Below are 22,890 nucleotides of genomic sequence, written 5' to 3'. Positions count from 1 at the left end.
ACCATTTGAGGCAGAGTAGGCAAAAAAAAAAAAAAAAAAAAAAAAAAAACATACTCCAAAGGCCTTTCCAATATCTTCTATTCTATTGCATCAAACAAACAGATTTTGCCTTTGTTATGCTCTTGGTTTCCTTTGTATCGAGGGGCTTTCTTTCCTTCCTAGGTCTATTCCTTCTCTTTGACTATTCGGTATGTCTGCCCAGTCATAAAAGCTTTTCCTTGAGACTGAGAGTAAGCACCAGCGGGAGAATCTTCCTTCCTCTTTCGTTATGTTGCCCTTGGACATTCCTTCAACCGTGGTAGAAAGGTAAAGAGATATGAGAGTGATGCTAGCTTTTGGCATCCCCTAAGCCCTAAGAGAATGGATGTGCTTAGACAACTCTTGGAACTCGTCTTTACGCCCTTCGTTCAAAATTCCGGTTAAAAAAAGGACTTTAGAGCAAAGTTTGAAAGAAAGGAGAGAGAATCTTACCCTCCCACAGACTAGCTCCATGCTCAGCTAAGCTCGCAACAAATGAAATAAAAAGAGTGAAATCATACATGATATGATTGCCGACCTTTAGCTCTAATCTGAAGTAATCCTATCAAACTTGAGTTGCAATTCTTCAAGCACAAATGGCTATAGTTATACATTGACAATCATAAAAGTCCAACTGTTGCAATGATAATAATAAGGCGGGTGAAGTATTTCTTTGTTCTTTCTTTTGTTTCTATTTTCATTAGTTTGGGGCAAAATATGAATTCAATATATCATGTTATGTAATCAACAAAAGCTCCTCAATTATCAATTTTTCCCCCAAACAATTTACTAGTATTTAGCAAAACACAAGATCTAGAACAACACATAAGGTCATTCCTAGATCCTCTATTACGCGAAACAAAGAATTTTTGCCTTTGTCGATGCTCTTGGCAACTGCAATAGCTCTCGCATCACCTTTAGCTCTGAAGTCGAGTCAAGATCATTACACTTCAACAGCAATTTTTCCAGCACAACTGAGATACCAAGCACATATTCAATCAATTTGAGCTCCACACTTGACCCAGTAATACCTGTAATTTTTGCCTTAGCGAGATGTCCAAGCTTGTTATTGTTGCCATAGTCAAATTTGTGCTGTAGAATGCTTTTGTTCGGAGTAATCTGTCCACAATGACACAGTAATTTCTTAGCATTAAAAAGCACAGGGGTGCCTTGTATAGACACGGTAATTGAACAAAACTCTTGAAAGTTTCATAGGGTAGATTCGACTTCTGCAAAATGTTTCATGCTGTAAAACTATGGCTATTATCTTCGAGATAGATCTGTGAGTCAATTCTAAAACATATGCTATAAAATTTATGCATAAATTATACGAGTACTTACTGATAATTCAAGATCCTTGATATAGGGACAATTTTGAACCATGCTGATAGTGAAACGAAATACATTAAAATCATCCAAGTCGAGTTCTGTCAGGCAAAGCTTTTGCAGGTGATTAAATGTCTGAGTAAGTTTGTTGTTACAACCTGCAGCCAAGAACTTGCATAGCAAACAGAACAAAGATTCTATAAAGTGACCAATATATAAAACAAGTATTTTCAAATAATGAATACTATAATAGATATTGTAGCTGTGATTTTAATCTACCTTAATAGAAGGTGCCATCAAATTCAAGGTTTTGAAGCTTAACTGGCGGAATTGCAAGGATCTTAATCGTTTAACTGTTTCTAATCTTTCTATGTATGAAGCGTTCCCCATTGAGGATAATGATAGTGAAATGCGCTTGAGACGAAAAACATTTATGAAAGCCAGCGACGCAAAAGGGCCATGAACAGTTAAGTCTTCCAGGATAGGCACATGTTCAAAAACTAGATTATTATTACCAATGATATACCCAAGTGTTAATGAAGTAAGTCGTGGACAACTTGTGATCAAACTACTGAATACACCATGTTTAATTTCAAAAGAGATTAGCTCAAGAATCCGAAGATGAGCGAAGCCAATACAGTCACTTGGCAGAGCATTCAGTTCAGTACTCTTCTTCTTCTTTTGCTTATATTATGAAAGTGTAAATCGAGATAAGTATAACAAGATTTCACATGATTATATTTTTCCTAACCTATAAATCGCCCAATCTAGTCAAAGTGAGATATGTAAATAGTGTAAAAGTTAAACTATTGCAAGTAAAAAAAAAAAAAAAAAAAAAAAAAAAAAAAAAAAAACAGAGCAAGTAATTATTAATCTGGTAAAATATGGTCATGTGGGATCATGTTTAAATGTAGGCATGTGCAAAATGATCTGAAAATTCGATCCGCAATCAATCCGATCGAATTTTTGGATATCTGATCCGAGTTTTCATTTTGGATCGGATATCCGATCTGAAAAGGCGGATATTGGATGCGGATTTGGATATTGATTTTCAAATTTTTAGATATCCAATATCCAAAAAATAAAGGCTGAAATAGTGAAATATATAGAATTTTTAAATTGTTCAAATAAAACTGACCATGTATTATTAGCTTTATATATAATATTCTTATTATATTTTATGATAATTTTTATTGCAAAAAAAAGTACTATTTTGTTAAAATATGTTGTACAGCTTGACGATAAAAAAGCGACAAAACTAGTTAAATTTAGAAAATAATCCTAATCAATTTTAATTAATATTGGATAATGGATATCCGAAGCATTCGATTCGAAAATTTCGAATATCCGAATATTCGAAAATTTCGGATCGAATTTGGATATCAATTTCTGATATCCCTCCGTGAACAGCCTATTTAAATGCGCGGATATAAAATTTTATTAATATCAACTTTTTTTTTATAATTTTTACTCCGACATAATTAGAAGTATAACTGTTAAATTTATATGATTGTATGCTGGTAAATGTAACAAAATAAACATGTTAACTAAAAAGAACAAAAAAATCTGTTAAAAAAAAAAAACGAAACAAAACAAAAAAACAGGCATGTTAGCTAAAAATCGAAAGCATATTGCCTAGGCATGGGAGAGTATCTATCTATTAACCCATACTAAAAGCAAATCCTTTCATGATACTTGTCATCATCTTGTGAAAAAATTTTGTCAAAAATATGTAACAAACGTGCATTGCACGGAATTTTAACCTAGTTTGTTTTTAAATGTAACCCATAAGTTTGGGTAAAATATGAATTCAGTACAACATTTTCTTCAATAAAATTTCTTCATAGTCTTCAATTCTCAAAAAATTCCCCTAACATTTTATACATACATTGAAATATTTTAACATTTCATACAGCAAAACACAGCTCATGATCATTTGAGGAAAATGCAAGAACATAACTAATTAACTATACATAATAACCAACAAAGCCAAACCTACATACTCTATTGCGCCAGACAAACAAGTTTAGCCTTTTTCGATGCTCTTGGCAACTGTAATAGCTCGCGCAACACCTTTAGCTCTGAGCTCGGGTCAAGATTATTACACTTAAACAGAAATCTTGTCAGCTTAACTGAGATACCAACAATATATTCTACCAATTTGAGCTCCGCACTTGATCCAGTAATACCTGTAATTTTTGCCTTAAGGAGATGTCTAAGCTTAAAATTGTTGTCGTAGTCAAATTTGTGTTGAAGAACGCTTTTGTTCGGAGTAATCTGTCCACAATGACACAATAATTTCTTTAGCATTAAAAAACACAGGGGAACACGATAATTGAACAAAACTCGTTAAAGTTGAAATAAGGTTATTAACTTCAAAATCTGTGTATTAATACTATAACATATGCTATGAAATTAACGTATACATACTTACTGATGATAATTCAAGATACTTGATATAGGGACAATTTTGAACCATGTTGATAGTGAAACAAAATACATTAAAATCATCCAAGTCGAGCTTTGTCAAGCAAAGAATTCGCAGGTGACTAAATGTCTGAGTAAGTTTTTTGAAACAACCGGCAGCCAAGAACTTGCATAACAAAGAGAACAGAGATCATATAAAGGGACCAAAATATATTTATTTTCTGATATTGAATACTATAATAGAAATAGTAGCTACTGTATGTATTTTACCTTACAGAGGTGGCCATCAAATCGAAGATATTGAAGCCTAACAGGCGGCATTGCAAAAGTCAGAATAGCGCGGACTGTTTCTAAGTATGTAGTGTTTTCCATTGGGGACAAGGATAGGCACATGATCAAAAACCAGATTAGTAATTCCAATGCAATCTTTAAGCTTTAACTGAGTAAGTCCTGGACAACTTGCGATCAAACTTCTGAAAACATCATGTTTAAATTCAACAGACAGTAGCTCAAGATTTTGAAGATAAGCAAAGCCCAAACAGTCACTTGGTGGAGCATTCAGTGCATAATAAACAATTTTCAAATCAACCAGCTCATTGCATGAGAAAATATGAGAAGGCATAATAGGTAGGCTATCAGCTTTAGCCAAATTCACAAGAGTGATCTTTTTAATCGCGGCTCTTGATAGAAAAGATAGCCACTGACTTAGATTAAGGTAAAATTCCTGATCTGGATCGTTTGGGACATGAAGATAGAACTCATGAACAGGACCATTGTGATGAAGCAATATACCACTGATGATTTCGTTGATACGTTTCCAATCAAAATATGTGCTTGATTTATGTTCTTCCCAGAAAGCTTTATTAAAGATAAGGTACTTAAGGGACAACCAATTACGCCTCCATTTTCTTGATAGCACACTTGTCTTAGCTAACATTGACACTGGTAAAAGTTTAAGGATCTCATCTATCAGATCAGTTGGAAGACTACTGATTAAATCTTGGTTGCTTTCAGGGACCTTGGATTTTTTTACTAGACTCGGAAGAAGCCATTTCCCACTACTTAGAGATTGATCCTGAAATTTGGCCAAGTCTTATAAGAGGAGTATACAAACAATGCAGAAAAGTGTATCTAGTGTAGGACCCGAGTCAACACCCACAAATATAACAAAAAACAACCGAAATTCACTACAAATAATCCACCAAGCAAAACAACCAAGATGGACAGCAAGAACAAGCAAGTGAAGCAACAATATGGAAGAAGTAAAACCACAATTACACACTGTAAAAACCTAGAAAAACCCTTTGATGTGAAGAGTAAAAACCAGGGGACTTGTGAGGAGTCCTCTTTCTTCATTTCTTTATTATCATACTACATCTGTTTCAAATTACTTGTAACTATTTGTGTCGGGAATTCAATTTCCTTGCCTTTGATTATCATTAGTCACGGTTTACATACAACTTAATGACAAAACTATAAGGCCTAAGCATACATTGGCACATTAGCTAAATAATTAGGCTTAAATAATTTCAAACATAAAATTAAGGGCAAAAGAAACCCAAATCAGTCAACAAAGTGTCTCAACCCGTCAATCCACAAACAAGTACATGAATAAGAGAATAATAATTAGTAGAAGAGCAAAAGTGAAGAATATTACCAAACGTAGGGTCTCTTTCCAACAGCAATTCCAGACAAATCAGAGCTTCAAATGACGATCCAACCGTTCCAAGTAGAGGCACTGTGAATTCCCAACAACGATCCTACGGTCAAAGTTCCGGCAACGGACAGTTTTGTGAAGGTTGTCCTGAAAATCCGAACCTAAGAAGATTCACTCAAACACCCTTTCCGTCCTCTCCTTTCTTGACTTTTGATACTAGCTCAAACAATCCTCACTCCTCAGTCGTCAAAAAGCTTCCAAGAGAAGCTTCTACAAATGTACCAAAACAAACATTAAATTAACTTTGAAAGTTTTCTAAAAAAAAAATAAATTGGAATCTTTATATTGAAAGCATGTAAATATTTTTGTATAGGAATAGTTGCATTGAGAATACGTCAATATTTTGATATATAAGAATAACTTAGAGATCAACAGCGATCTGGCCCGATCCGGCCTAAAAATAGGGCGGGTTTGGGCAAGGGTAAAAACTCATTTAGTTAAAAACTCAAATCTGACCCGAAAAAGCTCAAAAGGCCCACTTTGGCCCGAGAAGCCCGCTACTTTCTTGCGGGTTTGGGAACTAGTTTTCTATGTTAAGGCCCCACCCGGCCCAAATTTTGATCACCTTTAGAATAATTGTATCTTGCATGGAAAATATGTTTGTATGAGAAAATAAAATTTTATTTTTTTGTTAAGAGAGTGAAATTGAGTTTATATAGAGAGATAAATTTTGAATTTCAAAATTATTCAATGTTATTACGGAGTTAATTTTATCGTTTCAATGAATCTTTTAATCAGAAGATGTAATTGGCGAATTCATTGTTGAGAGGAAATGATCTTTCAATTTTTTTTTACTCTGAATTATAGATCTCTTGGAACAGGGAGAAAGCTCTAACCACTTGAGCTATTCCTCCCTCTCAAAAATATATTTCTTGTACATGTACATTGTACACCCTTCGTTCATAAAGAGGGGTTTTGGCGTTTCCCTTTAATGATTACGTTCCAATTATTTCTTAATTTAAAATAATTATTTTTTTACATATTTTCCTCAATACTTGCATATTTTCCATGCAACTATCCCCATTTATCAAAATAGCTACATATTTACAATGTAACTATTCCTATCTACAAAAACATTTACTTACTCCCAATACCCAATACAAATGTTCATATTTTTAAAGTTAATTTAAACTTGTTTTCCATCATCTTATTTTCCTTATTAACCATGAAAACCACCCAAACGTAACCTTGCTTTGGGAATTGAGGGAGTATTAATTTTATACTACTCATAGTGTTCCCTCCGTGTTTTAACAAGTGTTACAGTTTGACCAAATACGCATGTCGATACACGACTTTGACCATTAATTTATCTAATCATATGTTAATAAAATTGACTTTGACCATTAATTTATCTAATCATATGTTAATAAAATTGTAGAAAAATTGATATTATGAAAGTATACATTATAACGAATCCAACAATGTTTTATACAATAACATTTGTTTTTTTATATATTAGTAATTAATCAAGTCAAACCCATTATGTGAATAGCGAAAAAAGTCAAACTGTACTGTAACACTCATTAAAATACGGAGGGAGTAATCTCAATTCTCAAATACGATCGTGTTGTTTTATAAATGTTACATTTCCCCTTTTGGCAAAAATCTACATTTTAATATTATATTGTATCTCTTTTCTTACGGTCTCACCTAAACCCACTACGAATGTTTTTCTAATTATTTTTTTCCTCTAACATTCCTTACTTTTCAATAAACTATTAACCCACTATATTACTTTTATAAAATTTATATAATCCAACTACCTCACTTACTATTTACTCCCTCCGTTTTTTTTTAAATGCATCACTTTGATTTTCGCACTATTTACATACCATGGTTGACTTAATTTTTTCACCTCTATAAAATAAATAAATATTATTATATAATATATCATTAGATTAGTCATAATGTCTAGTTTCATAATATAATTTTGTTACCATTTTTACTAATAGACAATAAAAAATATTAATGTTCAAAGTTGCGTCTCGGCAAATATGTCGGTCAAACTGATGCAAATAAAAAACAACGAAGGTAGTATTATATTCGTATCAATTAAATAACCTAAAACTATAGGGGCGAATTATATCGTTATTTATTCGTATCAATTAAGTGTAATATTGGGCGTTAGATTCACAAAGTGGTATACTGATATGGCATTAGAACTAGGACTGAAATTAGGGTGGTATGGGGTTAAAATTTAATTTATTTTTTTTAGTCAGATTTTTTTTTCTTTTTATTGATACGTAGAGGGCCCTTTCTCCACTGTTCACCTCTTCCCTCTCTTCAATTAAGCCAGTGAAGGTATGTTCATCGATTATTCTTTTTCTCTTCAATTCATTTGTAATTTTTACTTTGGAAATTTGGATTGGATTTTTGTTTCCACATTGCTAATACCTTGTTGGGAAAGATCACAAATAATCTTGTAGCGGAAATAATATTTTCTTTCCCTTTGTGTATAAACAAAATAGGTAACAATTATATCTCTATAACATTATAGATTAACTCACAAAGTATTTATAAACTATAAATTAATATTCGATGGTATACTCTCAAATTTAAATTGTGTTTCTATTTATCAAAAATAATGTGATAAAAATTCTATCTCAATTTACAATTAACAAACATATTTATAATCAGCCTATATCTAAATAACTAATGATGCAAATTATCGTTATATAATTTGCCATTGATTATTTCTTATTTTGCTACTACTCTCCTTCTTTTTCTTTCCTTTTATTCCTCTCATTCTTTTTCTCTTCCTTGTAAATTCTCCTTTATTTATTTTTAGCAAATTCTAATAATAAGGAGGAATATTATCCAACATACCTTGCGTTAGATGATTAATTGATGATAAGAAAGTTTTTTTATTTTTTTGTATTAAATTATAGTGAAATTTGTTGAATTATTGTATGTTAAAATACTTGAAATCACTTAATTGAATTTTTTATTTTGTTAGTAATTGATTACATCGATTATCACCCAAATTTGTTGTATGTGAATATGAGTGAATAATTGATTACTCTAATTGTACTGCTAATAAACATTATGGTTGAAATATTACTGGTTTTTGTTGGTTTATGTATGACATTATTGTGTTAAGTGATTGAATTTAGTTGGTTTATATTTGAATTAGGCTATAAATAAATGTATACAACATATCTGAAACATCGAAATCAAAAGCATATTGCCCAATAGCATGGGAGAGTATTTATTTTTGAATGTAAGCCTTGATTTTATATAATTGGTTCCTAAGGTTAAACATGCAAAATTGTCGAGAATAATTGTAATTTTCCTTATTTTTAATGATTTTTTTTGGCTGTAATGTAGGGAGTGCTATATAATTAAAATACACTGGAATGTGTTCGTGCTAATGCACGAGATATAATACCTACAATAGAAATACAATTTTAGAAATTAGGTTCCTAAAATTAATAAATTATTGGGGAGCTAGTAGAATAGGTATTTATTGGGTTTTTTTTTTTTTACAAAAAAAATGTTGTATAGAATTTGAGGATTGAAGATTTAGAATGGTGTGGTGAGAAGTAGGCAAAATGACTTTGAAATTATTATATAGTTATTACTCCACTTATTATATTGATTACTATGTACTTTTTAATTAGTGTACTCATTTTATCCTTTTATGTTTGCACCATATGACTCATAAAATTCTCACATAAGTGGGCTTATGGTGCAAAAAAAGGGGACAGAGAGAGTATTTCAGAGTAATTATTTATCTACTTCCTCCGCCCCTTTTTGTTTGTTTCATTTTGCTTTCAAAGTTGTCTTTTAAAGATTGCTTCGTACTGAAAATATACATGGTGGATTGGTGGAGCACCATTTTGCTTTGCTCCCACAAAAATTACTTTAGGTCTCACCACTTTTCCTGCTCATCAGCACCATTTTGCTTTGCTCCCACAAAAATTACTTTAGGTCTCACTACTTTTCCTGCTCATCAGTTTCACTCAACTAAAACTTAATAAAGTAAAAATATGGAGTATGTGTATGGGGCAAACAACCGAGTACGGAGGGGGAAAACTTGTCTTAGAATGTTAATGTATGTTGTGAGAACATATGTTACTCCTAAGTCCTAACTACCCTATATTATTCAATCTTAGTAGTCAATAGGTCCAGTGTCCAATGGCTTCATCCAAACTCAAAATGAACACTATTGATGAAGCTAAACAAGATTTAATCTGTAATCTACCAGCTATCGCGACTGAAAAATTTCTTAAACGCTTGCCTCTCATTATGGCAGCCAAAATGAGCTTGCTATCAAGAAAATGGAAGGAAAATTGGTTGTCTCAAAGACACCTTGTCTTTGACTCAACTTTCTGGGAAGGACGAGGTGGGCAAAAAGACTATAATGGCATCATCAGCAGTATACTCTTCTATCGCAATGGACCTATACATAAATTCCGTCTTTTGGTGCCAATTTCTGTAAGTATAACGTGCATTCATCTCAGCCAATGGCTATCTTTTCTTTCCAAGACTAATGTCAAAAAGATAGCTTTAATAAACTTTTCATTCGAACACACATCCATACCTTCTCATATATTCTCATGCAAAGAGTTGGTCAAATTGAGGCTTCTGTGTTTTACTCTGAATCCTCCACCTCGTGACTTTAAGGGCTTCACCAATCTTCGAAGTCTTAGTCTATGGAATATTAAATTCAAGCAAAGTTATGTGCTTGCGAGTTTGAATGCAAGTTGTTCCAGGCTAATAGTGTTAAAACTCGAGCATTGCGTAGTCTTGGATACTGTTATTATCGATGTACCTAGTCTTGAAAGGCTAGTTATTAGTGGGGATTTAGAATGTCTTTGTCTCAAGAGCATTGTACGTCTTAATAGCATCTCACTGTGTTTGAACGAGTATCCTGATAGCGATGCAGTAGAACTCAACTCGATTAGGGATCTTGCTACTTCATGTCAACTTCAATACCTTCATTTTGGGGGCCGTTTGTGCAAGGTAAAATCTTATTGCTTTTATTACTGTTTGACATTGTAGAATAATCACGTACTTTGCTTTAGTTGTTTGTCACTCGTATTCTACCTCATTATCTCATCTCCTGGCTTGGTTTTGCAAGGATTTGGCTGCAAGTGGTGTAACAAAATCACTTCCCCTGTCATTTAACTACCTCAGTAAGCTTTGTTTGACAGAAATTAACTTGGGTCGCGTAGATGTATATCATTTTGTTATTGGCATGGTACAGAGTTGTCCTTGCATCAGGGATCTGGAAATTTCAGTGAGTATATTAAAAAACATTATATATCAATCTTCACAACTAATTTGTTAATCTTTGCTAATATTAGTTTTTGTATATCATCTACTATCCTTAGAACTAAATTATCTAAAGAGTAAAGACTTCTTTGATTGTTTATATGCAATAATTGATTGTGTTTTATTCCGCAGGTTTTAGCAAACACAGATGTTTTTCAGCTCGAAATTGACTGCGATTACAGGATTGACAGCTACAAATAGGGCCATCTTACTAAGGTGAAATTTACAGGCATAAAAGGATCAAGTGCAGAGCTGAAATTCATGGAAGTACTTGCTTGCTATTTCGGAAGTGCTAGAACTTTTTCTCTTCAAGTGTGAAAAACTTGATGCCACTTCAAAGCTTAAGGTGTCGAGAGATCTGTTGCGACTCCAAAGAGCATCAACAAAGGCACAACTTATTTATATGGAGTAGAAGAGGGTCTAAGAGGAGACTGATTTTGGCACCCCTTTGATTGATTTTGGCGCACCTCATTGTGAGAAGAGTATAGAAAAATGTGTTCTCACAGTTGGTGTGCCGAAATCATTTCCTGGTCTAAGAATGTACTTCTGAGTTTTGAGTACTGTTGGTAGCTCAAGTTAAATTGTTTCCTTTGCATTTTACTTTTATGGAAAATAAACTATATGTGAATCCTGTCATCTTATTATTACCAAGCAACAGAGTACATTATCCATCTTAACTAGCCAAGTTCCTAGTAAATCAGAGAACAAGCCCTATTATACCAAGCAGGATCTCTGCTAAGCCACCCCTCATCACGAAAACTAGATATAAACATATTTGTAAGAACTAGTTAAAGCAAGGGAATCAACTATAGCTAATAGAGAAGTACCACTGTGTTAAACATTAAAGGAGAACACAAATCAATAAGGCCATTCGTGTATTCTCTATCAGGCTAAACATTATTATAAGTTTTGCCTATATTGATGCTCTTGGATAATGCAACAACTCTCGTGTTATCTTTCACCTAGTGACCCTAAGGGATTTGCTAATATTCGAAAGTTTAAGCTTTTCGGTCTTGAGGATGAGCATGATATGATAGGAGCTTAATCGTTAGTTGTCCTGGGCTTACAGTGTTCAAGACCTGTGAATTGCTCCATGAGTAATTATTATCAATTTACTGGAGAGATTATTAGTTACTGAAGGTATACTTAATTATTTTGATTTTAAGAATGTTGTGCCTTAGTGGCAGCTCTGTCTTTTGATGAGATTATGGTAATAATTAACCATTAACCAAGATTCATAGATGCACAAATTAACCTTAAGCCTATATGCACATATTCACACTGCTGCAGGCCTTCCATCTTTTCTGGGGTCACTTACCCCAGTAAGTTTACCAAAGTATGTGTTACCGATAAAATTATTTCCAGTTTTCCGGCCTAGATCAACTGAACTTTCAAATGTCTGAACAATAAGCTGGCAGATTGCTCCAATTTCAATAGGCTGCAGTTGGTGACCCCTCTTCTCCAAAAAAGCCTCCTTCCTTTGGGGAGTTCAATGTGCTCCCCGTCAATCACAGTCACATTCTCATATAAGACTACATTCGGAATTAGCTGCAGAACATCAATTTTCACTTAGAGGTTGGCCATTGCAATTCAGTAAAAAATTATACGTAGTATTTTGGATTCTATCAGTTGTTTGAAAATATTTCTGAATTCTGATAATCTTTAAGATGAATTTTTTGACAGCAAGGAAAAAGAGAAAAATAAAACCTTATGGTAGACTCTTGCACTTTGGACAGCGGTGAGAGGATCCATTCCCAGAACAAAATGGTTTAGGAAAACCTGGGTTACTGCTGAAATTATGTTCATCCCACCACTACCACCTACAACTCCAGCCAACTGATCATCCTGTCAATTAACCATATGGGAAACATAATTAAACTTCTCAAAAGGAAAGAAGGGTGAAGATATTAATACAACATTGTCTTACCTTGAGAATAATGAGGGGAGTCATCGAAGACAAGGGTCGTTTTCCTGGTTGTATGAAATTTGCAGGATCAGGAGGAAGACTGTCAGGGCTTACTTCTGCAGGAGTTGAAAAATCACCCATCTCGTTATTTAACACGATCCCAGTAGAAGGGGATAACACCCCGCCTCCAAATGGATAGTTGACTGTGGTTGTTACTGACACTGCGTTTCTCTCTGCATCAACGATGCAGAAATGACTCGTTCCATTATCTTGAAGCTGACTCCACCTACATAATTCAAGCATATGTTAAATTTTACTGTAAAACCTTCCCACTTTAATTTCCTTTCCCTTTATCAGTGTATCTTAAGGTAGTTAAAAAATCCTTCCTTTATATACCTGCTCAAGTAATATTCAGGAGGGAAAGTTGTGTTATCATATATCTTATGCCAAATTTCCTCTGCAAAAGACGTAGAAGCCATGTCTGACGAATACTTAGTAATGTTAACAAAAGCAGGGTCACCTAAGTTCATTCTGACAGCAAACATATGCTTCATTGCCTCAATCAGTCTATGTAAGCCTAAAGACCCTTCAATCGCATTGGGGCTCCCATAGTTGTTTAGTATGTTTAATATCTGTTTTGCACCAGAAAATGAAAAAGTGTTCTTTGAGTTAGGAAAAATATGCTTCTTAAACCATACACCGAAATATTTAAGCCTTACAGATATCCTTAGTTTTTGTATAAAACTCCTTACTAATAGGTTTTTTGAATATAATAGATAAAATGTAAGAAATATCCTCATGAAAGATCTGGCAAAGAAATACTCCAAGAGTCTAAGCCTCTAAGGTCACAAACAAGCTGATTCTAACAATAGGCATGATGTTTGCAGATGTTTGATTTTATGCGTCAGTTGATACTTTACAAGACCTCAGGGTACTTCAAAAACAGAAAAGAAATATATAAACATCAGCCAATGGCATTATATCAGAGGTGCAATATCTGAAGCCTTACTAAGTTCTAACAGTTCAAAGCATCATAGAGTGGTAAGAGAGTGTTGCTAGAAGACACAATCATAGCACATTTTTCATGCATCACTAAGATGGATATGAGGTGCTAGTGCTACCATGAGTGCATCAACCAGTAGCTAAGAGCACTAACCAGGGTCATTCCCAGGGTACCGCTTGAAAGAGGTGGCATTCCTAGTATCGTATACCCCATTACATCAGCTGCTAAAGCTTTCGTTACTTTCACTTTGTAATTCCTAAGATCCTCCTCTGTCAGAATCCCACCTGCCTCTCTCACATCCTTCACTAACTTCATACCAACCGTGCCATTGTAGAAGGCTCGTGGCCCTTGTTCCGCTATTGCCTTCAAGCTTTCTGCAAGCTTTACATTGTAGCATATGTCCTTTGTCTGCAAGAGCTTCCCGTTTGGTGCAAACACTTGCCTTAAACCAGGATCAGCCCTGATCATCTTCTCATGTTTTAATATGTTCTTTTCAAGATATGGAAGAACCTCAAAACCATTTTCAGCAAAATGTATGGAAGGTTCGAATAGAGTTTTCCATGAAAGCCGCCCGTACTTCTTCCATGCTTCATGGAGACCAGCCAACTCACCAGGTACACCCATTGACAAGGGGCCTGAAAGCTTCGCCGCTAGATTATTCTCATACATATTCTGTTTTTGTTAAAAAAATATCAACATAATGTCAATACCGACTCTCAATCTTACTGAGTTTCAACACAAGGACTCGGATTCAATGAAGATAGAACAGCATACCTCTTTTCAAAAGCAGTAGAATACAGTCAAAATTGATTCAGTTTTCATATAAAACTACCAAACTACTAAACCAAAATCAAGCAATTAGATAAAATAGTGACAAGAGTGAACCTCAGAAGCAGCTAAAGGAGCAGTTTCTCTCATATCAAAAGCTAAAGCTTCTGATGTTGATGCAGACCTGACAACCATGAAAGCTCCTCCTCCTATTCCACTAGCCATAGGATTAACCACACCCACACACAGCGCGGTTGCAACAGCAGCATCGACAGCATGTCCACCTAGTCGGAGCATCAATGCTCCAACCTCTGAACAACGGCGGTCATCAGCTGCAACAATCCCTCTTCCTGACTCCACAATTTCAGGTACATCAACTTGTGGTTTTCCATTGAGCTTTTGTTCATTGTTTACCAACCAAGAAGTCTTGGTACTCCCAAAAGCAAGGCCTATAATAAGGCATTTGCTAAAGAGAATGATTAAGTTTGTTGGAACTTTCATCTGTTTCTGTAAACTTAGAAATAAATTTGCAGCTGTTGAAGATTAAATGTATTGTATATATACTTAAAATCCCAGTTATTTTAAGTCTAAATTTTCATGCTCGTGATTAAGTGATGACTAAGGAAAAGTCATAAGAACACCAAAGTCAATAAAATTGGCACATGAATTATTGTTTTCATAAACATGGAGTCAAAACTAAAATGCTAGGGAAAGAAAGGGATAATGGACTAATGATTGGCTATTACAAGCGGTGGATGATATTTTGATATTGACATTATATATGTTATTGATATGAGTTGTTTTTACCAATCTAGCTCATATCTTGTTTGTCAAAAAGATATGAGCTAGATTGGTAAAGACAACTCGTGTATAATTTTAATATGACGCATGATCAAACTTTCATGATTCTATAGAATATGATTAACAAGAGATGTCAGTTCATAATTGTTTAAGGTTATAAGTTACTCCGTATAAGAAGGCATTTTGAAGAATTATGCGAAATTAGATGGTGTTTGGAGAAGTTGTTTAAAAAAATTTTGATAAAGGGTTACGAGCCAAACGTTCATATACTGTACTCTATCAGCTCCAATAAAGTGGGAAATTTGACTTTTTAAAGTCGCATTTTGTTAACTTTAACCTTGTTTTTTTAATTAATAAACAAAGGATATACATCATAAAATGAGGGGTAAATAAAATTTTATTGTAATTTCTAGTTATAAATGATTATAGTTTTTATACAAGTACTCCCTCCGTTCTAATATATTGTTCTAGTTTGTATTTTTTTACAGTATTTACTGAGAGGAGAAAGTAAATGAAGTACATTAAAAGTGGAAAAAATTAGACAAAAGTATAAGGCGAGAAGATAATTAAGAAGAAAAAAGTAAAAGGTATAATTGTAGAAAAAAGTACAAGACAAGTGGATAATTTAAAGGTAAATTAGGAAGTTCAATGAATAAAGTTAAAAAAAATGAGGGTATAACGGTATTTACGTACTATCTAAAAATAAAAATAGGAACAATATTTTGAGTCTCCAAAATAGAGAAACAGGAAGTATAATATGAGACGGAGGGGGTAGATATTAACGGTTACAAATATTTTATGAACCTCATATTTTGAGTTTAGTTTTCGTGTATACTTCATGGAAGCTACCCCCATGTCAATGACATGAATCAATTGTTTTTGTCATTCACATAAAGATTCCACTTCATATTAGATACCATTCCTACCAATAATTGTGCATATAATTTAGCACAACTTCTCGTCAAAATAACAAAACAAAACTAAATCAAACAAATCAAAACATTTGACTTTCAAAGACTATCCAATCATACTATATACGGTCAAACCCCATCCCAATAACTATGGAATCTGTAGCCGTAAACTCAACATAGAATCTGAATCTTCCCCGAAGTTGACTTGATCAATTTGAGTATAAGCTAAAAGACTTGAAACAAATATATCTCCTATTACGATTTATCATATCGTAGGACGACATTTAGCAATTTACTTATAAGTTATTTTGCTGGGAAAAAATTGAAATTAAAATTCACCGTGATAAAAATAATTCAGGATTTAATAAAGTAATAGTCGAATTACCTGTAATTATGAGTAATGCAAAAACGGAAAAGACGAATTTGCCCCAAGCGTGGGATTTTTTATGGGTGTTGTTCAGAAGAGGAGTCTCCATAGCAAGATTAGCAAAGAGCTTCTTTCATGAAATTAGGAGAGAGAAAGTCAGAAAATGAGAAACAGCCAACTAAACGTGGAGATTTATAACTGGCATAAGTAAACCTTACTATTTATAATTTAATTTTTATTTCCTCTCAAAAATGTAACAGGCTTTTTTTAAAGGAAAAAGCAGATTAAATTATACGCATTCTAATTATGGTTTGGATTTGAAAAAGGTTAGAGCGGTTGGTTAGTACAGGTGGGAAAAGATAATATGATACCAAAAAGTACTCATTCTATCGTAATTCAGTATAAATTAAACTTCTTTACTTACTTTTTAGTTGACACGTTTCTTTAGTCACATTTGCTAATACATGATTTTAATCACTCATATCTTTAATTATCGATAAGAAAAAATTATGAAAATTTGATATTTTGAAAATTTATATCGTGACGAATCTAACAAGATCCCACATGACTATATTTTCCATTATGTATCAAGCACAAAACACGGTCAAAGGAGAATGTGTGAATAATGCTAAAGTCAAAACGTGTCAACAAAAAAAAATGGAGTTAGTATAAATTACTTCCTCCGTTCTTTTTTACTAGACCCGTTTTGGCTTTTACATTATTCACCACCCCTCCTTTGACCGTCTTTTGTGAATAATATGTAAGGAAATATATATTCGTGTGGGATCTTTTTAAATTCATCTCAATAAGTGTTATTATAATATATAACTTTTATAATTTTTACGTATGGAGAATTAAAGGTATTGATCGTAAAAGTTTTGCATTGATAAGCGTGATAAAAGAAACAGGTCAACTAAAAAAGAACGGAGTAGGAATGATGTAGTAGGGACAAGCAAGTTCAATATTATCATTTCAAGAATCTTTAATTAGAATAATATACATCATTGTTTATTGCGTTCCATGTCAATTTATATATATATATTAAATTAAAAAATATATATATAAATTAAATTAATAAAAAAAATAAAAAATAAATAAAAACAAAAAAAAATCAACCCTAAAGCATCATCGTAGACGTTAGTTATAAACCACAAACTTTCATATGTGGTTATCACACCATATGGTCGGGGCTCTTGATCAAAGTTACTTGGTCAGTCAAAGGTTACTTAATTAGGAGTTTTTTATTCGATCGGTCAAGGATTACTCGGTTGGTCAATGGTTACTCGATCGATCAGGGATTACTCTGTCGGTCAAGGGTCGGTCGGGTCGGGGTTACACAGTTAGTGTTTTATGATACTCTTGCTTTGCTCTAAAAAGGATTTGACGTACTACTCACACCAACAAGATGCACCTTTTTTTTTTTTTTTTTTAAAGGAGCTCATATACTAAGATACTTTTTAGTTAAGCGTAGTGCTTGGCTGCGAGTAGTCGTAGGATGAATGACCTCCCAACTTCCCATGATACACATGAGTGAGGACAAAATGCGCCGGAAGAACTTGTGTTGGTCTGTGAGGACAGTTGTTGGTCACAGATGTGCATTTTGTGACAATAAACTCCACCCTGATTTGGGGGTGTGTTAGTCGGCCACACGATGTGGCCAGCCACACAAAAAATACGGTGGTTATAAACATTTAATAAGTTTAGATAAATGAAATCAAGTTAAATAGTGCATCCTAAAAATTGCTATCTCACAAAGTAATAAAGTGAGAACTTACTCTTATAAATATTCTTATTATAATTGATAGTAGATTAGTAAGGAATACACATGGTATATTGGTATTTGTCAAATTTTTTTAGGAAAATTAAATCAATTAAGTTTATATAGTTTATATAATTAGTTAAATCAATTTTGCTACTTTAATTTTCAGGGTAAAAATTAAACACATATAATAATGGAAGCTCTAATATCAACAATAATGAAGTATTATAGTATTAACTGTTAAATAGAATTATGTGAAAAATAAATCATTATGTATTAAATAAAAATGTTGTCAGAAAGAGTGAAGGATAGATCAGTTGATTAGAGTTTCCCTTTCGTATCAATCACATAATTCGATTTCTCAAAGGTAGTTTCTGACAAAATTTCCTAATTATTAATTATCAATTGAGTTAAAGGATGAAAACATGTTTAAATTTTTATATGTGGTTAACCACACTGTGTGGCCAGGGTTATTTATAGGGGCTACTTATTTTGGGGTTACTTATAAGTAACCTCTGACCGATTAAGTAACCCTTATAAGTAACCCCTATAAATAACCCTGATTAACTGAGTAAACCCTGAATAAGTAACCCTGCGCACACAGAAAAAACACAGTTGATATAAAAGGGTGAAATGGGTCTTAGTCTCTTACAATAGAATAATACAATAGGGTTATGCGGAGGAAGATAATTCGGTCCACTTACGACTTTATTACAAGCCTATAAGACATTTATTCATAAAATCATTGATAATACCTAAAGTAGTTTAATCTTATAGCAGTGATCCTTCTTAATTATGTTTAACAAGGTGAGATGTTTGGTTCACCTTATTTTTGCTTATCTGATCTGATCTGATTTGGTCTGATTTAATCTGGTATGATATGACATGATCTGATTGTCTGATTTGACCAAACTTTGACCTTATGTATATGATAATCTATAAAATAAATAGATAAATAAATAAATAAGTATATCAATTGGAATCTTGTTAAATTCATAATAATGTGTATTTTATTAACATGTAATTTTCATAATTATCTCCATTATGAACTTAAAGGTATTTAGCAATAAATAACCGCACATAAAATAATGATTTGATCTTAACTTATTTTATTTGAAATATGTAAAAACAAGTTGAACTAATGATAATTCAATCGTACGTAGTTATTGTTGGTTAAAGTACCCAAAATTTGAGAATTAATTTAGCACACATCCATAGTGAGTGCATCGTTTGCTATGCTCTTTTGACATAGAGCCGATAGAGGTGTGCCAAATCAAATCTCTTGAAATTTCAAAGGGTGTTACTATTGAACTGACACTTACCATGCACGCTACAAGGATCAATGTTTGATATACTTAGAAACTAGAGGATTGATGGGAGGTTTCTATATTGAGAATGCATTTAAAAAAATAAATAAATTAATAAAAAAATAAAGGCTAAGGCCCTATTAATTTCACCTTAAAAAGATTATATTCAGTAAAAAAAATAGTTTCAGTTCAGTAAATATAGTTTCGGTTTTGTAAAAATAAGTTAAGTTCAATTGAAATAATTTTAGTTAAGTAAATATAGTTTCACTTTATTAAAAATCAGTAACTTTAAAGAAAAAATATTTTCCAAAAACAGGGAATAAGTAAAAAAATAATAATTTTAGCTCAATAAAAATAATTCTACTTATATTTATTGTTTCATTAATCAATATATTTTCATAAGCTTTTGGTTGAATTGATCCTTTAACATTCACAAAAATTGAAGGTTTTACATAAAGATCATTGGAGATGAGATTACTGAATCAATACTTATATATATATTTAAAAAGTTCCTAAAAACGTTTATGTGTCACATAGATCTACACTAGCATTGTGCCATATCATCATTTAACTAGCACTGTGCCACGTACGTCACCCCTAGCATTGCATCAATTATTCCATGTCATTATCAATGAGAAAAAAGTATCCAACAAGTTTCAAACACTAAAAAACCCCATGGATATAAGATCACATTACTTACCATCTTACCAATAGTAATTTATGTATTTTCAGGTTATCAAATAATTCTATCTTTAAGTATGTATAGCATGGAAAAAAAAAATAAAGAGCAATAGCCTCAACAATTCTAGGACGATAGATAATTATTCTCTTTAAATCTTCTTTTTTACTAACATTATCTTTCAAAGTATCAACCTGGAGTAACTCTCGGGCCACACACTAGTTGATTCTTTATTAATATGGTTCATATTTATTTTAAAAAAATATATATACTCCGTATATACATTGATTTTTGGTAAAAAAATATACAGAGTAATAACGTGTTTATGGTCTTGTTTGGCGGTAGCGTTTTAGGTAGCGGTTAGCGTTTGGACCAAGTCAAAACACTAGTAGGAAAAAAAGAGTGTGTTTGGTAAGATAGCGATTTGTGCAGCTATAAGTGGTAGATGTAGCGTTTAGGTAGCTTTTTACAAATTTTGTTTATTTATTTAAATATTATGCATGTATTTTTACTGTATTTTAAAATTTCAACCGCTATTTTTGCCAAACACTCATACCATTAACCGCTTCATTGACAGCTAATCTCTACCCACTAGTAATTGACAACTACTTGCTACTCGAACAGCTACCCGTTACTCAACCGCTAAAAGCTACCCGCTACCGCTAGTCTTGTCAAACAGGACCTATGATTCTCCTTGATTGACCTAATTACAGTGGCATTAAAGACCTTGGTGGTTGGGCTTGGACTAGTTTAAGTGTATTGTCTTCTTCTATCAAAATGGCCCAAAATTTATATTCAAAGTATGGCCCAAAATTTATACTGTAACATCATAAGTGTATTGTCTTCTTCTGTATAAATGAGCAAGTATTAATGATATTACAATAATATATAAAGAGTAAATTTAGACTGAAAAATACATGATCTTAATTTTTTCTTGTTTTATTTATTAAAAAAGTTATTATCTTCAAGAAAGTGTTTATTAAAAAAAAAAAAAAAAGTGTTCAATAGACTTTGAAGTGGATGTTAAGAAAGAAGTGATCTGAGGAAGACATTTTCAAGTTGATAGAAATAATTTGCTAATTACTAGAGTATGTACAAAAAGAACATATATGATCATGGTTGCTATAGTCTTGCTACATGATTGGAGACATCTTTGTCTATACATATATAGAGATAAGGTGGCAATAATATGAAACAAAGTAAACACGTAAGATAATATTGATTATTTAATGACAATGAATATTACATAATTAAATTTTCAAGGTTTTATGTAAAGATGGTTGATTGACTCTTTCCCATCAATGATGTAATTTTTTTTAATGTATAAAATAAGTCAATAAAAATCTATAACTAACTAATAACTCCTTTAAAAAAAAGTGTCAATGAATCAATTAAAATCATTTGTGGTAAACATAAATTAGTTTTTATCAATAAAAATAAGTTCATCAATAGTAGGGATGACAGTGGGTCGGGTCAAATGGGAGACCTGTCCCATCCCCGCCCAAGTGAGGTTTGACGGGTGATGAGGCGAGGATGGGTATAAAAATTGTACCCGCCATAGGTGGTGGGGCGGGTATGGATTATAGAGTAAATCCGCCCCATCCCCGTCCCGCCCTATCACCCGCCTCATACCCACCTTATACTATTTTTTGTAAAGGTTGAAATAAGTTTGGAAGAGCTTAGAATCTATACTATAATAATATAATAAACATAAAATATTTTATTAATAACATTAACGTCATATATGAATTTCGCCGAGTGGATGAAAAAAGAGGTTTAGTAGAAATGATAATTCTTCATATTATTGTCATATAATGTCATTATGGTAGCGGGTATGAGGCGGGTATGGGGCGGGTTTGAGATGGGTATGAATATCCAAATGGGCGGTGGGGCGGAACTGGATATTAACTTGTACCCGATGGGGCAGGTATGAATGTGGATATTGTACCCGCCATGGGTGGTGGGGCGGGGATGGGTATAAGATTTTTAGGCGGGTATGAGTGAGGTACCATCCTCCGCATCCGACCCGCCCCATTGCCATCCCTAATCGATAGTAACTAGTATGTAAATATACCATATTAGACCATATCGTCCTAGCTACTTTATGTATATCACATCAAATAAAATATTCTTGATTTAATTAGTGTCCATCTATGAAAATTTATCATGCATATTAACCCATATCGTCCTACTTTACAATTATAAATTCTGTATCAAAAAAAAATTAGATTGGACTATATTTCATGATCCATATTATTTCACTACTGAGATAGATAAGATTAGTATAGTTTAGCACACAATAATGCAATTATAGTTCGCATATACTCCCTCAATCTTGATTTACTTTGGCATGCTTTCACAGCACAAGATTTTAAGTAAATAAATTTTTCCTTTTATCTTAATGAGCTATAATTTTTTTTTTTTTCCTGAAAGACTTAATGAGCTATAATTAATAATGGGGTTATAAGGTCAACATGATTATCGTTTTCAAACAGATTGACTAACATATGAGTTAGACTCTTATTGTGTATTACCTACTCACCCAATTAAAAAATCGCATGTTTGGAAACTAAATATCACAACAAATAACAAGACCCTATACGACTATAATGTTTCGAAGTACT

The 22,890-nt window shown here is 32.8% G+C and overlaps 3 protein-coding genes and 1 pseudogene across 3 annotated transcripts; 1 reads left to right on the top strand and 3 right to left on the bottom strand.

The window, feature by feature from the left end:
• Positions 1 to 661: 661 nt before the first annotated feature.
• On the bottom strand, positions 662 to 2,181 carry LOC110692317 (F-box/LRR-repeat protein 13-like). Its single transcript, XM_021869324.1, has 3 exons — positions 1,624 to 2,181; positions 1,360 to 1,515; positions 662 to 1,137 (listed from the first exon to the last, which is right to left on the bottom strand). The coding sequence occupies exons 1-3, from the start codon at positions 1,732 to 1,734 to the stop codon at positions 868 to 870; spliced, it is 537 nt and encodes a 178-aa protein (XP_021725016.1). The 5' UTR covers positions 1,735 to 2,181; the 3' UTR covers positions 662 to 867.
• Positions 2,182 to 3,198: 1,017 nt separating this feature from the next.
• On the bottom strand, positions 3,199 to 5,781 carry LOC110692316. Its single transcript, XM_021869323.1, has 4 exons — positions 5,429 to 5,781; positions 4,042 to 4,846; positions 3,779 to 3,937; positions 3,199 to 3,621 (listed from the first exon to the last, which is right to left on the bottom strand). The coding sequence occupies exons 2-4, from the start codon at positions 4,162 to 4,164 to the stop codon at positions 3,349 to 3,351; spliced, it is 555 nt and encodes a 184-aa protein (XP_021725015.1). The 5' UTR covers positions 4,165 to 4,846; positions 5,429 to 5,781; the 3' UTR covers positions 3,199 to 3,348.
• Positions 5,782 to 9,625: 3,844 nt separating this feature from the next.
• Positions 9,626 to 10,966, top strand: LOC110692357 (F-box/FBD/LRR-repeat protein At1g13570-like). Its single transcript, XM_021869364.1, has 3 exons — positions 9,626 to 10,453; positions 10,572 to 10,730; positions 10,898 to 10,966. The coding sequence occupies exons 1-3, from the start codon at positions 9,626 to 9,628 to the stop codon at positions 10,964 to 10,966; spliced, it is 1,056 nt and encodes a 351-aa protein (XP_021725056.1).
• An 893-nt stretch (positions 10,967 to 11,859) lies between these two features.
• LOC110692315 lies at positions 11,860 to 16,867 on the bottom strand (annotated as a pseudogene).
• Between the last annotated feature and the right edge of the window lie 6,023 nt (positions 16,868 to 22,890).

The sequence above is a fragment of the Chenopodium quinoa genome, unplaced genomic scaffold (genome assembly GCF_001683475.1).
Source record: "Chenopodium quinoa cultivar QQ74 unplaced genomic scaffold, ASM168347v1, whole genome shotgun sequence".
In the NCBI taxonomy this organism is placed as follows: Eukaryota; Viridiplantae; Streptophyta; class Magnoliopsida; order Caryophyllales; family Amaranthaceae; genus Chenopodium; species Chenopodium quinoa.
Note: the sequence above shows the minus strand (reverse complement) of the source record. Positions and strands in the feature narration are given on the sequence as shown.